The sequence below is a fragment of the Notothenia coriiceps genome, unplaced genomic scaffold (genome assembly GCF_000735185.1).
Source record: "Notothenia coriiceps isolate Sejong01 unplaced genomic scaffold, NC01 NC01_scaffold00000281, whole genome shotgun sequence".
Lineage (NCBI taxonomy): Eukaryota > Metazoa > Chordata > Actinopteri > Perciformes > Nototheniidae > Notothenia > Notothenia coriiceps.
In genome coordinates, this window is record NW_011332982.1 from 38744 (window position 1) to 54518 (window position 15775).

Here is a 15775-nt window from a genome sequence, read left to right on the forward strand (position 1 = left end):
CAAGAAGGAGGCATTTCCTTAATCCCACTTAGTATAATCTCTCTATGTTCCACTATCTTTTGTGATGGTTGGGAAGGCTTCACTCCGTTCTCCTTTCACTCTATCACTCACAACCTCAGAGCACATTAAAACAACAGTGAACATTCATGAACACACCTCCGCCCTTTAAGCCCCTGTCACACTGTCCCGAAATTGACACCCGATGGACACACGAATATGGAATTGTGAATTTCGCACGAAGGTGGCCCCGAACCACACGTAGGCAACATTTACATTACATTTAAGACATACAACTGCAACGAAAGTATTATGATACTGTACTGATATTTTCCAACTTTGTTCTTTACTTTCTCCGTCTTTATATGTAGAAGATATTAAGTTTTCTCCGTCATGTTGTTTCCATAGCAACAACAACTTCCTCGCCTTCAAAATAATATATTATATCCTTTTCAGTTTCACAGAACACAAATTGGGTTATTTACATAATATGTTTACATGATTTTGTTGTGCAATAAAACAACCAGATGGACACACGATAAAGGAAATGTTCAAATTCAGCTCTGATCGTAACAACATCGGGCCATTCGTCAGGGCATCTTAATGCCATCTTTGATACCAAAGATGTTGCCACCGCTCCCGAAGTTGCTGCCGGAGCCTGAGAAACTCCACCGGCGGTCATACGATGGCTTAAGATGCCCTCACGAATGGCCCGATGTTGTTACGATCAGAGCCGAATTTTTACATTTCCTTAATCGTGTGTCCATCAGGTGCCAATTTCGGGACAGTGTGACAGGGGCTTTAATATTAGACCTTGTGTGTTATCATTGACAGCAGCAGAATAATTAAGCAATATTTTCTTATTTAAGGTTATGCCATAAACTTTAATTAGCTTTTTTTAAACTCCACCAATTATTTTACTTACTTACTTTACTTACTAAAATGTAAAAGTTAAACATTGTACAGCTCTTTGGGAGTACTACTACTACTACTACTACTACTACTACTACTACTAATACTACATTTCTGACTGTGCTTGTGGGTGGTGTAGGTGTCAGATATCAGATATTATTTTTCTGTTTTAAGTCCAACAAATTTAGTCCAATGCTAAATCAGGACAGCAATTCCAGTCTCAAGTTAATTTTAAATGCAACTTTAGTGAGCCATTAGCATAAGCCGGTAGCTCAAGTAACCATCTTTGAGGTTAAAAGCAAGAAGAACTTTCAGTAGTGAACTTAAATAAATTATATCTTTGAAGACACTTTACTAAAAAAACAAAATGACATAATATTTTTCACTGACATCTGTTTGAAGTTGAATTCAAAATCCCTGTTCTCATAATATCTAAAAGTTTAAAAAAAAACGTACATTGTAAACATTCTCCTCTTGTCATCATCATTTTAATGTCTGCCCTCCCACACATTCATTGTCAGTTCTCTGCTAAGTCAAGTAACTTTCCAACTTGAACATAGAGCAGCAAAAGCAGTCTCCACCCACCCACTGCAAAAACGGAAGTAAGTGCTTGAGCCTCTTCACATTCAGGCTAGTGGGGAGAATAAATTGTCTGTGCTTCTGATGTTGAGCGTTATCAAGGAGCATCCGTGGTGGAGTCAAACACTTGACAAGTGCATTAGCAATTAAAGTGGTTTGCTTTTTGAATGTTTAGAATAAAAGTCCTATTATTCAAGATAGATTATTTGAGGATTACAATGGCTGACTCCTTTGTCTCGCAAAACTACGATATTAAAATCTCAAAAGCAATGGTACGTTTGTTCTTCAGGTGAGAAAGAGAATATAGGCCTTAAGAGTTTGAGCAAAACAATCTTAAGCACACACACAAACACACACCCTCACACATATACGCACAATAAATAATGTGCTCCTCACAAACAACTTTGTACTTTTGCAGATGGTAATTTGATTTGTAACTGCTGACTGTCTGATCATTGTAGCTATATTACAAGTTTAAAATTATATCTGTTTTAAAATTCACTGCTTGACTCGTCACAGCTGCTAATGGCTTTTTAATGTCCAGTGTTAGGCAAGTTACTTTCAAAATATAATATATTACAAGCTTTTTATTTTAAAGTGATACATTTCTTTACAATGTGTGGTAGTGCTTCACTGAGTCCAAAAATACCATGGAACTGTTGACATTCTCAAACGAAGGAGGGTAATGTTACTTAATGGCGGGTTATCAAAGAGCAGAAACAAAAAAAACAGTGGTGGGCAACATGAATCCATATCACATTGTTTCTGTTAAAAAATCACTGGAATTAAGTTGAGGCCAAAGATATTATTTATATGAAAACAATATTAGACAACACCATGTTATCATTCTAACCACCAATGTATGAAAGATTTGCATAACCCCTATTTTATTAGCTTTTTCCAATATTTATTTGACAATATTTTTTCACTATTGGGAGCAACATGAAAATGATTGCCCTATATAGTGTTTGGATGAATGTAAGAATTTCCGTTGCGGCTCAGAATCAGGCCACGAGTGTGCTCTTACTGATTTTATTTCCTGGTGTGATGACAGTTTTCTGGATTGAAATGTCTCTAAAACCCAGGAATTGATCATTGATTTTAGAAGTCACAAGGATGTTCCTAAGGAGTGCATCATACACAATGACAATGTAGAAATGGTCACATCATACAAATACTTGGGACCATTTTCGATGACCACCTCAAATTTGATGTGAATACTGAGTGTATTGTGAAGCGGGGTCAACAGAGAATGCACCTTCTTCGCAAACTGAACTCTTTCTCTGTCAGGCCTTTCATTATTTGTCGTTTTTACCAAGCATTCATTGAGAGCCTTATTTGTTTTTCTTTTATCTGCTGGTTCCATAGCCTTACACTGAAAGACAGGAACAGCCTGAACAGCATTGTTAAAACCTGCTCCAAGATCATCGGCGTGAAGCAGAGAGACTTAAATTCCTTCTGTAACCAACAGATTCTGCGGAAAGCAGAGAGCATTCTGAACTCTCCAGGTCATGTACTTTCACATGAATTTCGTCTGTTGCCATCAGGGCGTAGNCGACTCCACTGACTATTTGCTGAGCAATGGCTAAACTTTCTTGTCTTCTCTTGGAGTCTTGCAGAGACTGAGTGTTCTTCTCATTTATCCACTTCTTAAGGGTTTTTGTTTTGCATAACTCCATCTGAATATAGAGGTACTTTGCTGATGGATCCTCTATAGACCTAAGAAAAGAGAGAGAAACATGATAATATTGCTCTCTTTTGATAAAGTCACTTCTTCTCTTTATGTTTTGCTTATGTTTATGCTTTATGAGCCATGTGCAGGTAGTCGTGGCCCAGCCTTGAATCAAAGATATGCTTTGCATGCTGTCTATAGCCTGATCCAGGTTAGTGTATTGGACTTACTGGGAAGAGCTGCCAGCTGAGTTTCCAGCTGTAATGTGACCTTGGTATCTTGAATCCTCCATCCAAAATGTGTAGTATCTGACGATGTTACAGTGGAGAAGCTTTGACAATGTCCCCACCTCTCGAAGAGCTTTCCTGATCCAAAAGAGAACAACAATGGAATCAGTAATCAAAGTATTTGCATAAATACTACATAATGCGCAGTTGATCTGTACTACTGCATACTTACTCGTTACTGCGGACAATCTTTACAGCAAAACCCTGTTTCAGCAGTTTGTCTCTTGCTGCGTAAACACAACCGTAGGCCCCTTTTCCAAGACTCTCAGTGACATCAAATTCTGAAGTAAACCTGTCAAGATCAACAGTTTTGTTAAGGCAAAAGGGTTATTGATTGTACAACAATTGTTGGGAGAGATATTTAAGAGGGTTATTTTCATACCTTGAAAGGGTGGATGTCTGATTTTCAGTATTTCCTATGATCTTGTCTTTGACAGGATGCTTAGAGGACAAAAGAATAACATACATTTGGTACAGTCAACATTTGGTACCCTGCTCTCATTGTTGTATACTCTTTAATAATAACACTGTTATTATTTTTGCCCTCTACACATATAGAGTAAGCAGCTTTCACAGTTTTTCACCGATTCTGACAGAGGTGGGAGAAGTACTATGATCTTGTACCTAAGTAAAAGTAAGTACTCTGTTACAAGTAAAAGTCCTGCATTCAAAATGTTACTCAAGTAAAAGTACTAAAGTATTAGCATGAACATATACTTAAAGTACCTAAAGTAAAAGTACTCATTGTGCAGATTGGCCCATTTCAGAATAGTATATATTATATGTTTTAATTATAATCATTGCTGCATTCTGATTCTGATGATTCTGATGATTCTGATTAGTGTTATCAAAGCTGGTAAAAGCAAGTTTTAATGACTTTGTATACTGCAGGGTAGCTTGTGAATTTACTCCAGATGTAACTAAAGTCTTATTTAAGTGTGGTTTAAATTTCACATTATAAATTCAAATATGTAAAGTAACTAAAGGTAATAAATAAATGTAGTGCAGTAAAAGTACACTTTTACCTCTTGTCATGATTTTAGTTTTGTGTGTTTAGTTTCCGGTCTTATTTTGAATTTCTGTTCTCCCTTTGCCTTGTCTTCCTTCCTGTGTCTGATTCTCTCATTGTGTTCACCTGTTGCCCTTGTGTTTCTGCCTCCCCTGCCCAGCTTTGTCTTGTCCTGTGATTACCCTTCTGTGTATTTAGTCTTGTTTTCCCCTTTGCTCCATGTTCGGTCGTTGTCTTCCTTGCACCTCCATGTTTGTCCCTGTCGGTTTTTGTCTGGATGCTTCCTCGTGCTACTGGTTTATGGATTTTACGTTTTTTCTTGTTTGTTCATTGTCAGCAGCTTTTGTTAAATAAAGCTAGCTTTTTGTTATACTTTGCACCTCTTCTCCTCATTCTGCGTTTGGGTCCTGATAACCCTCAACCCTGACACCTCTCGATGTAGTGGGGTAGAAGTACAAAGAAACAAGCGGGAAAACCTTTGGAACTCAGTATCACTTTCCAAATGTGTTATAAAATACTGCAGAGTATACATCACCCATTTTACACAAGGATGAATCAAACCCTCTCAGGCTTATGCTGCCATAGTTTTGAGGGGAGGTGTGCACCCTTGTAAATTCGGTATGGTCCTCTATTCTCAGCTGTTAAGGCCGTCTGGGATGTACTTGGAAATACACTCTGATATATTGAACATAGATGTAGCTCTAACTCCAGCTAAACAGTGTTAAAAAATTCAACAAAATAAATAATAACAACAAAATATATATGTTTTGGATGAAAACCATGTACTGATGCAAGGCCATGTGCATGCATGTGTTCCAGCATTAGTTTTGTAATGTATGGCTGTTTAACTTGTTATATCTGTCTTGTAAGATAATAAAAATCTAATCAAAAAAGATTGTGGTATAAAGAACATACCTGATCCTTGGAAGAGTTTGATGAATCAGTGAATATTCCAGAGCCACTTGTACCCGTGGACATGCTTTGTGACGATGCAATAGACTCTCTAAGGAACATAATGCGAGGCATTGTTACAGATTTCCAGCGTTAAGCTATACAATCTGTTTCAATAATAGGATAAATAAGTGCCTTACAGTGAATTTGACAAACTGTTTGGTGTATCACTTTCAGGCTCTAAGGGCATCTATACAAAAAAAAAAGATAATTGTTAGAATGTAGCATGTTCCAAATCAAATAATGTACCTCTTGGAGCCCTTTTCAATATCATGTTTATTATTTAATGTCACCACGCGTCAGATGCCGGGAAAACAGACCTGAGCTCGGGAAGGGTTTGTTGAATCTTCGAATGTTATTGAGGGACTTATACTTGTTGACGTTCTTTGTGATGATGCCTCATACGAACCCCTAGGGGAATACAAGGACAGACATGAGTAAAGCCTTCTTGGTATTTCACTCCATTTTCTGCTTTCATACCAATGGCAATAATGCAAAATTCATACAGGGGAGCAGCGAAGTGCCTCTTGCAGCAATAACTAAATGTTTCTGCGGGTGTGAGGCTATTTATTTCTGTCACTATGTGTCACTAATAGATATAGAAAAGGAGGATGAAACCATATTTAATAGTCACACGTACTGTACATGCACACAGCACACAAAGTGAAATGTCACCTCTGCATTTAACCCATCTAAGAACTAGGATTGTGGAGCGCCCAGGGAGCAATAGGGAGTGGGGGGGAAGTCCGGTGTCTTGCTCAAGGGGACCACAGCATGGCCCAGGAGGGGAACTGGGACCCTCTCTATAGTCCAAGCCCCTACTGACTGAGCCACTGCCGCACAAATAATTCCGATGTGAACTGAAAATGAATCCCCCATTTTGATTTAGATCAACACATTAGGGTTTGCTGCCTGAACATTCCAGCCACACTAGCCCGCAAAAAGTTAAACTATCCCCAACTTTTGTGTGGCCGCACATTGCCGCACATTGCCGCACATTGCCGCAAATAAAAAAAAGCTGAGGTTGTAGCGGCACGCGCAGCTTTACGCATGAACGCTTGCCGCAGTCAGCACTTTGCCACTCCCAGGTGTGAATTCAGAGTAAGTGCTTTACAGGGGAGTTGATGGCGTTGACAACACAGGCGGTTCACCACCTTCAGACACTGTTGATCTGACGGACAGCTAAAATGAAAGAGAGGGTGTTTGACATAACATTAGACATTATCAGAAGAAAAGAGGCTATACAATATATTAAATCCATCAAACAGAAACAATGAAATGCCTTGCTTGTGTGTTTAATGTAAAGGGCTGACTTGTATATGGTCTCTGAGAGCATTAGGCTGCTTTCACAGCACCAGCGGTAAAAAGTCTCTTCACTGATGTTGCCGTTGCGTTTCTATGGAAAGGGCAGTGCCGCCCACACCAGGAGGAAGAGCTCCCCTCGGCATCGGGCACCACCCGTAAATTGTTTTGAGCGATGCGCTCAAAGTTAAAATGATTTCAACTATAACCTCATTTACTGCTAACCTTTTGACACACAACCAACCTGATGACAGCCGTATAAAATAAACTTAACTAACAGTTTTCACTGCAAAGATCTGTGCCCAACTTCGCAGTGAGCAAAGACAAAATGGTGTACCATGTAAATGCAGCTTTAGGGAAATAAAACCACTACTTTTCTGCTTAACTACCCTTAGCTGCCAATTAAGTACACCTTGCTATCACCGTTGTATTAAACTATTTTATTGTGGAGTGGACCTATTAAACTTCAATTGAGGATTTTTGAGGATTTAAAGAAGGGCACAATATAAAATACCTTGCTGTCCCAGTCTGACTGCTCTTGAAGGGCAAACCAGGCAAGTTTAGCTGCATTTTGTTTGGCTTCCTTGGCAATCCTTCCCTCAGCCACAGGATACTCCTTGTGTTCGATTATTAATCTGTAGGAAAATCTGTGTTTTTTTTTAAAAGGAGGAGTTTAGTTCATAATTTTAACATTTGAATGTTGTTTAGAACAGGAAATCAATGAAGAGTTAGCATAGAGTGACTTTAGTGTCTATTCAGGTTACAGAGGTTCAGGTTCATACTCACTGACGCTCATGGGCTGGTCCCCATCTTCTGTCTTCGATGAATGTATGGCAGCGGTTTTTTTTCCGGCAGTAGTTGTCAATTAATCCAATGAAATTTTGTTGAGTTGGTGTAGGGTTGTAATTGACATCTGCAGTCTTGAGAACACAAATGCTATGTCACAACCTAAAGCACATTTCAAGCCATATGTATTTTACCTTTAATAATAGGGGCTTGTTAAGAAAACAGGACAATAAAATCTTACTGTTGCAACTCATACCTGATGTACGCCCCCTGACAAGTCTCTCAGGGCATTTTTAGCAGCATTATACTTGGCTTCCTTTTTCGTCTTCCCCACACCCTCAGGATAGACTTTACCATTCAGGACTACCCTCTGGGTGAATCTGGAGAGCAATTGTCATAATTCTGTTATTCAGGCAGATTTGAAATAATGTTGGTGGGGTTGGGGTGCATTAAATCAGTTGATTTTGCACACTATAATAGTAAGCCTCTAGTAACCATCCATATTGTAAATTGTTATGAACTTACTCTACTCCTTTAAGCCCCATACAAAATATGTGCTACTGCTTTAAAATGATCTCAATTGAATTGGCTACTATCAGGAGGAAAATTACTTCAGGGACATACAGTAAGTTACAAATATATGTTTAAAAAACACATTATGTATACTGTATACATCCTTATGATTTGTTTATTGTTCTTGTAGAGCAGTGGTTCTCAAAGTGGGGGGCGCAGAGGCATGACAGGGGGGGCGCGAGATACCAGGAGGAAAAATGGTTATAAAAAAAAAAAAACATAAAAAAAAAAAGAAGAGATTTTTTTAAAAATTATTGATTCGAAAATAATATTATACAGTACTATTACGTCTGGGTCTCTGTGTTTCATTAATGAAACACAGAGACCCAGACGTAATAGTACTGTATAATATTATTTTCGAATCAATAATTTTTAAAAAAATCTCTTCTTTTTTTTTTTATGTTTTTTTTTTNTCTCCGCCCATCACTCTCCTCCTCTGCTGCTGAAAGCCTGATTCATGCATTCATCACATCAACACTCGACTACTGCAATGGCATCCTCTACGGCAGTGGTTCTCTGGACCCGATTCGAGTGGGTCGCAGATGTGTGAGTGAAAAAAAAAAGAAATAGGAAAAAAAAAGTTTCCTTTTTTTTTTTTTTTGGGACAAAAAGTCAAACTTTTATTTTGAAGGCCCGATTTTCTAACGCTGTGCATGCAGTAGGCGTTGGACTGAAAGTACTGCACCACACCCCTTCCCCCCACTTCACAGACCTGGCTGGCACCGGCACCAACCACACCCTTCCCGCCCCAACCCTCAGCAGACCCTGCTGCACCACCAGCACCCCTTCGCCACCTCACAGACCTGCTGCACCACACACCTTCCCCCCTCACTCACGACCTGCTGCAGCACCACACCCCTTCCCCCTACCTCACAGACCTGCTGCACCACCACACACCCTTCCCCCTACCTCACAGACCTGCTGCACCACCCACACCCCTTCCCCACCTGCACAGACCTGCGCGACCCACCACACCCCTTCCCGCTGCCTCACGAGCCTGCTGCACCACCACAACCCTTCCCCAACCTCACGAGACTGCTGCACCACCACACGCGCTTCCCCCCACCTCACAGAACTGCTGCAGCCACCACACACCCTTCCCCCTACCTCACAGACCTGGCTGCACCCACCACACCTTCCTTAGCTGCTCCCGTCGAGCTCATAGAAGCAAACCCCTCCTATCCATCCCCACCCGCACCAATCACCGGACCTGGGGGGACAGAGCCTTCTCCGTCGCTGCCCCCTCCCTCTGGAACTCACTCCCACAACCCATCAGAGACTGCACCGACCTCACCACCTTCAAAAAACTCACAAAAACTCACCTCTTCAATCTGGCTTTTCATGTGTGATTGTTTTTGTATTATTTGACTTTAACTTTAAATATATTATTTGTTGTTCCTTTCTTCTCTTTTCTTTTCTCTTCACTATTATCTGTAAAGCGTCTTTGAGCACCTGTAAAAGCGCTAACAAATTAAATCTATTATTATTATTATTATTATTATTATATGTAAAAAAGCAGGAAATAAAAAAAGGAACTCACCTTGTACTAAACCCGCAAGAAAAAAAGCATTTGAGCTCCATACTGTTTCAGAAATAATCCTTGAAGTGGTTTGGAACATGATATGGCATTTAATCACGGCAGCATTTAGTTGAGTATCTCCAGGCAGAGAGGAGACCTCACTTCTTGCCTTGCCGTGCTCAAAAGGGGGCGGGGCCAGCAGCTACTGACCATGAATCAGCAATTCTCTAACAGGGCTGAAACAGAGGGATATGAGGGATATCTAAAATGCATGATCTGTTTGGTATTTTGAGCAAAACACATCATAGACGTGTTTTTTATATATTCGTATATATCCGAGACCCATAATATATGCTTAAAAATAGTATGATAAGAGATAGTTAAACAAAATTAACATTTGAACATTCTGATCTAAACTATTTCCATCTTTTAAAAAAACACAGATTCTTCTACAGATTAATAATAGACAACAAGGAGTACCCTGTGGCTGAGGGTAGGAGTGCCAAAGAAGCCCGACAAAATGCAGCTCGACTTACCTGGTCTGCTCTTAAAGAACAGACAGATTGGGACAGCAAGGTATTTTATATTTATGTACTTCAATCACCATGAAATATACACTCAATTGCCAGTTTATTAGGTTCACACAGATACAATGAATGAATCCTAACACAGTTATAGTAAGGTACACCTACTAAACTGGCACTCAAGGGTAGTTTATTCCTGGTGCTTTAGTCAGCCGCTGTACAACTTTTATTTTGAAAAAACCTTTGCATAAAACAATCAAGAAAGAATTTTTTTTTTCTGCTAGAGGAAATACATTTTATTTATTTTTTTTCAAGGCAATGGCCTTTTTCCCCCAAGATGATGTTTAACACACCTTTTCCATGCATTTCAGGTGTCTGTCAGGTCAACACTGTCGGAGGATGGTGCACCGCCATCATCATCATCATCAACTCCACAGTAAGGCACTTTGACTTCTCAGCAGGGAGAGACAAAGTGGGGCCTTTGTCCTGCAATGTCTGAAAAATATTTAAGTTGGAATAGTTGAACTTTTTGCGGCGAAACACAGCTAGAAAGTACCCTCAGCGCATCCTCTGATGTATCGTTCTAAATTACTAAGAATGTATTCTCACCTGAATCACGTGAAATGGAAATAAACAAAGAAAAAATTGAATATATTGTGATTAGAGTGGAACATGATGACAGAGAAAAAGCTGTACTCATGTCTATCCTTGTATTCCCCTAGGGAGTCCCATGAGGCATCATCACAAAGAACGTCAGTGAGTACAAGTTGCTCAATACAATTCACAGATACATCCAACCCTTCCAGAGCTCAGGTATGTTTTCTCAGAATTGTAAAAGCAAATCAGACAGTTGTGAAAATCACATTAAATAATTTGATGTGATCTTTCAACAGGGCTTCAAATATATCATCTTATAGTATGCTACATTCTAACAATTAACTGCTTTTTTTGTGTAGATGCCCTTAGGGTCTGAAAATGGTGCACCATCCAGGTTGTCGACTTCACTGTAAGGCACTTATTTAGCCTATTATTGAATCACTATTGAGTGTATAGCTTATTGCTTAAAAAAGCTGTACCAATGCCTCTCATTATGTTCCTCTAGGAAGTCTCTTGAATCATCACAAAGCATGTCCTCGGGTACAAGTGGCTCTGAAATATTCACAGATTCATCAAACTCTTCCAATGATCAGGTATTATTAGCTATATTCTAAATACTCTATATGTGGAGAGGGCAACAGAATATTTGTATGATTATTAAAGAGAATACTTACGTCATAATCAGAGCACAGTTCAAAATGTTGAATCTGTCTTTATCTTATCCTTTAAGCATGCTGTCAAAAAGAAGACATCCGCCCCGTCAAGGTATATATACTGTAAAAATAAATCTCTCTGCCAATTATTGATCTACCATCAAGAACCCTTTTTTCCTAAATAATAGTGGTGATCTCGACAGGTTTACTTCAGACTTTGATCACATTGAGTATCTTGGCTTTGGAGGCTACGGTTCGGTTTACAAAGCAAGGCGTAAACTAGAGGAGAAGTATTATGCTGTAAAGATTGTAAGCAGTGACGAGTAAGTATGCAGTAAGTTTCAACTGTGCATTATGCAGTATGTATGTAAATATTTTGTTTACTGATTCCATGGTTGTTCTCCTTTGGATCAGGAAAGCTTTTCGAGAGGTGGGGACATTATCAGACCTCCTCCACCATAATGTCATCAGATATTTCAATTGTTGGATCGAGGATACAAGCTACGAAGACGGCATCTCAGCTGGAAGCTCAGCTGGAAGCTCAGCTGGTGGTTACAGCGATGCCCAGTAATGTCCACGTCCTAACCTTAAACAGGCTATATATATATATAATATTCAATACATATCTTTCATTCAGAGTTAGGGTCAGGGATACCTGAACACAGCTCTCGACATGGGAATGGTTGGACGGCTAGCTGCTAATGGTGCTAACAGCATTAACTAACAGCATTAACTAACAGCATTAGCAGTGCAAACTATAGCAAAGGAGCTGACAGAGCTAACAGTATTACTCTCAGAGGGAAAGTGGAGGGTGGGTGTAACGCTTCCATGTTGGGACTGTGTACAGTCTATGGTTGGGAGTGGGGCGCCTTTATCAGAGGATACATAAGTCCATAGATAACAGTTAACAGGCACTCGTAGCTATCCAAGCAATAAACCAAAGAACAGGTAAGCTTGGATTACAACACACAGAGAAGAGACCTTATTGTTCATTACTATATATTGTCATTTGAAATAGTTTTTCACTGCTATATTCTGAATTTTGTATAGGCCTATATAACATTCAAGTCTACATTTTAAGTCAGAGGAGAGTATTTTTATAAACATTTTTCGTCTGTCTTTCTAGGTCTACAGATGATCCATCTGTAAAGTTCCTTTATATTCAGATGGAGTTGTGCAAAATGAAAACACTTAAGGAATGGATTGATGAGAAGAACACTCAGTCTCCGCAAGACACAAAGAGACGACAAGAAAGTCTAAGCATTGCTCAGCAAATAGTCAGTGGAGTTGAATATATTCACTCAAGGGGGCACATCCACAGAGACCTAAAGGTGAGACCAGACTGCAGTGTAACAGAATAATTGGTAGAATAACAAGCCATTATTAGGTGACCAAAATGTTAGAATAAGCCAGGCCCTAAAGCATATGCTGCTGTAAATGGGGTCATCATTTACTAAATGAACATAATTCTGTGTTGAACTAGCAATCTAATCCATAAAGTCATCAGGAATATATTTACTGAGGAAGTACATCAATGCGACGCAGGCACATTTTTCTATGAACTTCTATACAATCAGATCTCTCTCGGAAACCAGTGATCCTTGTGCAGTCCAGTCATAAAGATACTAGGGTACTAGGTTTGCCTCCCAACAACAATAACACCATGATTATTTTAAAACTGTTAGGCAAGATCCTGCCCCGAAATGCTCGAAGCACAAGACATTATTTTTACTAGAAGCTTCAGTTCACCTAATATTACATGTGAATAGTCATTTAAATTAGAATGAGAATACAAGTAATACAATCTTTTACTCTCTGCTTTGATCGTCTAAAGGGAAAAATCTATCAGACAGCAAAATGCAACAAGAATTATAAAGAATGTTGAGAGGATCATTCATGATTAGCAGAAGCCTAAAGATATCTTATCAAATTGAACACTCTTCCGAAAGGGACCCACATGTGGTTAAAGATATAATGCTGGTTTATCCCTTAAGTACTGTTTTTCAAGCTTCTAATTTTCTTCCACATGTGTTCATTTGTTTCAATTGTTTTTCTTTCTGTGAAGCCTGACAACATCCTGTTTGGACTGGATGATAAAGAAGTGAAGATTGGTGACTTTGGTCTGGTCACCACAGATGATGACGCTTTGATTGACAGAACAGAGAACAGAGGAACCGAATCTTACATGGCCCCTGAACAAGTGAGATGATCTATTCTGTATACTCTTAATTCTTCTGTATTCATTTCAACAAATATGTCCTTCGACTGGTTTTAATCAGGTGGACTAATTATTTTCAACTATACCTTTAGTAACTATTACTATATATGCCGAGCACAATAGAGCGGTGCAGGAAAGACTCCTAAAACTTAGTTTGCTTTTTACCATTTCCGATTCCCTCGCCATTTGAACATGTCAAAGATTCCTGAAATCAGGTCTGTGGTTAACACAAACTGAAAATATGTTTACGTTTTGTTCTACGACAGAAAATACATCAGTAATTTCCCCACTGGTGAAGGTTGAAAGCTTGTATGTGTCATACAGATGGTGGTTGCTAAAAAGTGACTACATAAACTACTAGACTTTATCACACGGACATGAGTCCTCCTTCAGCTAAGCGGAGTTGACACTAAGCAAAAATCACATTGCTTTTGTTGAGGAAGCCCTTGCGATGCTCACATTTGGATGGGCCTACGAAAATACAACATCACTGCACCACTCCATGCTCTATTGTTTATTTAGCCCAGCCAAACCTTTTCTTACTGTTGGCAGTGAGAGCTGTACAATCAGAATCAGAATCAGAATACCTTTATTCATCCCACAGAGGGGAAATGTACATTTGTTACATCAGGTAAAGAGCCAAAGGTAGCTGAATATGAATTAAGAAGTCATTCATAAAAATATGAAAGATAAAGTAGAAATTACACATCTTACTAAATACGAATCCAGTACCAGTGACAGTTTTGAGATAGCAGCCAGTTGATAGCATTAAAGGTGAAAGTAAAATATGTAAGAACTTTATTGCCAATACAACAAACTGTGAATTAAGTGTATCTACAAACATAAGCCATGAAACATAACTTGAAGCCAAAACTTCATTTACTTCACTAGCATGACATGCTAAACTTTCCTTATGAGTTATATTAGCATAACATCAGGCAATTCTGTGTTTTTATTATTTCTCAAAAGGTGGGGAAGACATATAATCGAAAAGTGGACATATTTGCTCTGGGGTTGATATACTTGGAACTCCTGTGGAAAGTCTCTTCTGGCCATGAAAGAGGAGAGGTGAAGTATACAGACAAAGACTTGCCGCAAGAATTTTACCATCATTTGTCAGCTTTTCTCTTCTTGTATTTATATGCAACATTCAACTCAATTGTTGAATTATTTGTTTGATTCAGGCTAACTAACATGTTCTTTCATCCTTTTATCACTGCATGAATACCAGGTTTTAACAAATGCAAGAAGACAGATTCTCCCGACAGACTTTTCACGGGCCTTCCAAGTAGAGGTATTACAATGTTCTTATTATCAATTATTATCCGCAGTAAATTAGTTCCCACATGAGGCAGTACCTTTTTAGACAGGTTTGCCCCGTTAAAACAGCTGTCCATCTCTATAGCTGGGGGAGTTAAACAGAACTGCTGCTGTTTATACTAATAACAAGCAGAACAAATAAAAGTATTTTACAAGATATCAATCTCAGTTTTTTTGTTTGAAATGTTGTAGCATGGCAACACAATAGTGTTTGTACACAGATCTCAGTTAAAGGTGTTGTTTTTGCAGAACCTAATCATCAAGAAAATGCTACATGAGAAGCCAGAGGTGCGACCTGAAGCAAGTGATCTGAAGGAACAGCTGGACAAGTTGGCTCAGGCAGAAAATGAGTCCCAGAAAAGGGCAACTGTGTGATTATCACAATGAATTGTGACAAGTCTTATGAGGGTAATGAGATCTGTCTGTCATCTGATGAACATATTTGATATACTGTTTAGGTGATGTTATTAATATTTATTGACGAATGGTTAATGTACTGCACTTAAACAGTGATTTATCTGAACTTCAACTTAGCACCGTCTTGTATGCACTTACAGGAGTTCATTTATCATGCAAATTGAGAATTAGTAGTTTAATAGTCAAAGATTGGAATGTAAAATCCAATTTGATCATGATTTCAAAAAGTAACTCACATATTTATCTGTCCAGCTGTTTTAGATAATCATGTGCTGGTAATTTATGTGTCCACAATTGACATTTTATTCAATGCTGGGGATGGTCAAATGTATGCATTACATCTTTTGTTTTCTACTAAATATGTTAAGTTTTAAAATAAAATAATGGCAAAAGAAATATGACTTACAAATGTCATGCATCTGTATATTGCATGTACAAGCACACTCACACGCAATTCTT

The 15775-nt window shown here is 38.8% G+C and overlaps 2 protein-coding genes across 2 annotated transcripts; one reads left to right on the top strand and one right to left on the bottom strand.

The window, feature by feature from the left end:
* Window positions 1–2912: 2912 nt before the first annotated feature.
* On the bottom strand, window positions 2913–7871 carry LOC104952960 (interferon-induced, double-stranded RNA-activated protein kinase-like). Its single transcript, XM_010779903.1, has 11 exons — window positions 7752–7871; window positions 7496–7629; window positions 7224–7356; window positions 6522–6589; window positions 5728–5818; window positions 5548–5597; window positions 5372–5459; window positions 3830–3888; window positions 3620–3739; window positions 3391–3525; window positions 2913–3207 (listed from the first exon to the last, which is right to left on the bottom strand). Exons 6-11 carry the CDS (start codon window positions 5595–5597, stop codon window positions 2913–2915), a joined length of 747 nt encoding a protein of 248 aa, XP_010778205.1. The 5' UTR covers window positions 5728–5818; window positions 6522–6589; window positions 7224–7356; window positions 7496–7629; window positions 7752–7871.
* A 2112-nt stretch (window positions 7872–9983) lies between these two features.
* On the top strand, window positions 9984–15497 carry LOC104953052 (eukaryotic translation initiation factor 2-alpha kinase 3-like; the record flags this gene model as incomplete). The annotated part of the gene is made up of 13 exons (XM_010780007.1): window positions 9984–10163; window positions 10483–10547; window positions 10834–10924; window positions 11068–11117; window positions 11214–11301; window positions 11439–11473; window positions 11565–11684; window positions 11776–11928; window positions 12488–12692; window positions 13427–13561; window positions 14549–14647; window positions 14811–14873; window positions 15149–15497. Coding segments are annotated over 13 exons (1410 nt in total), but the record flags the coding sequence as incomplete, so codon positions are not given.
* Between the last annotated feature and the right edge of the window lie 278 nt (window positions 15498–15775).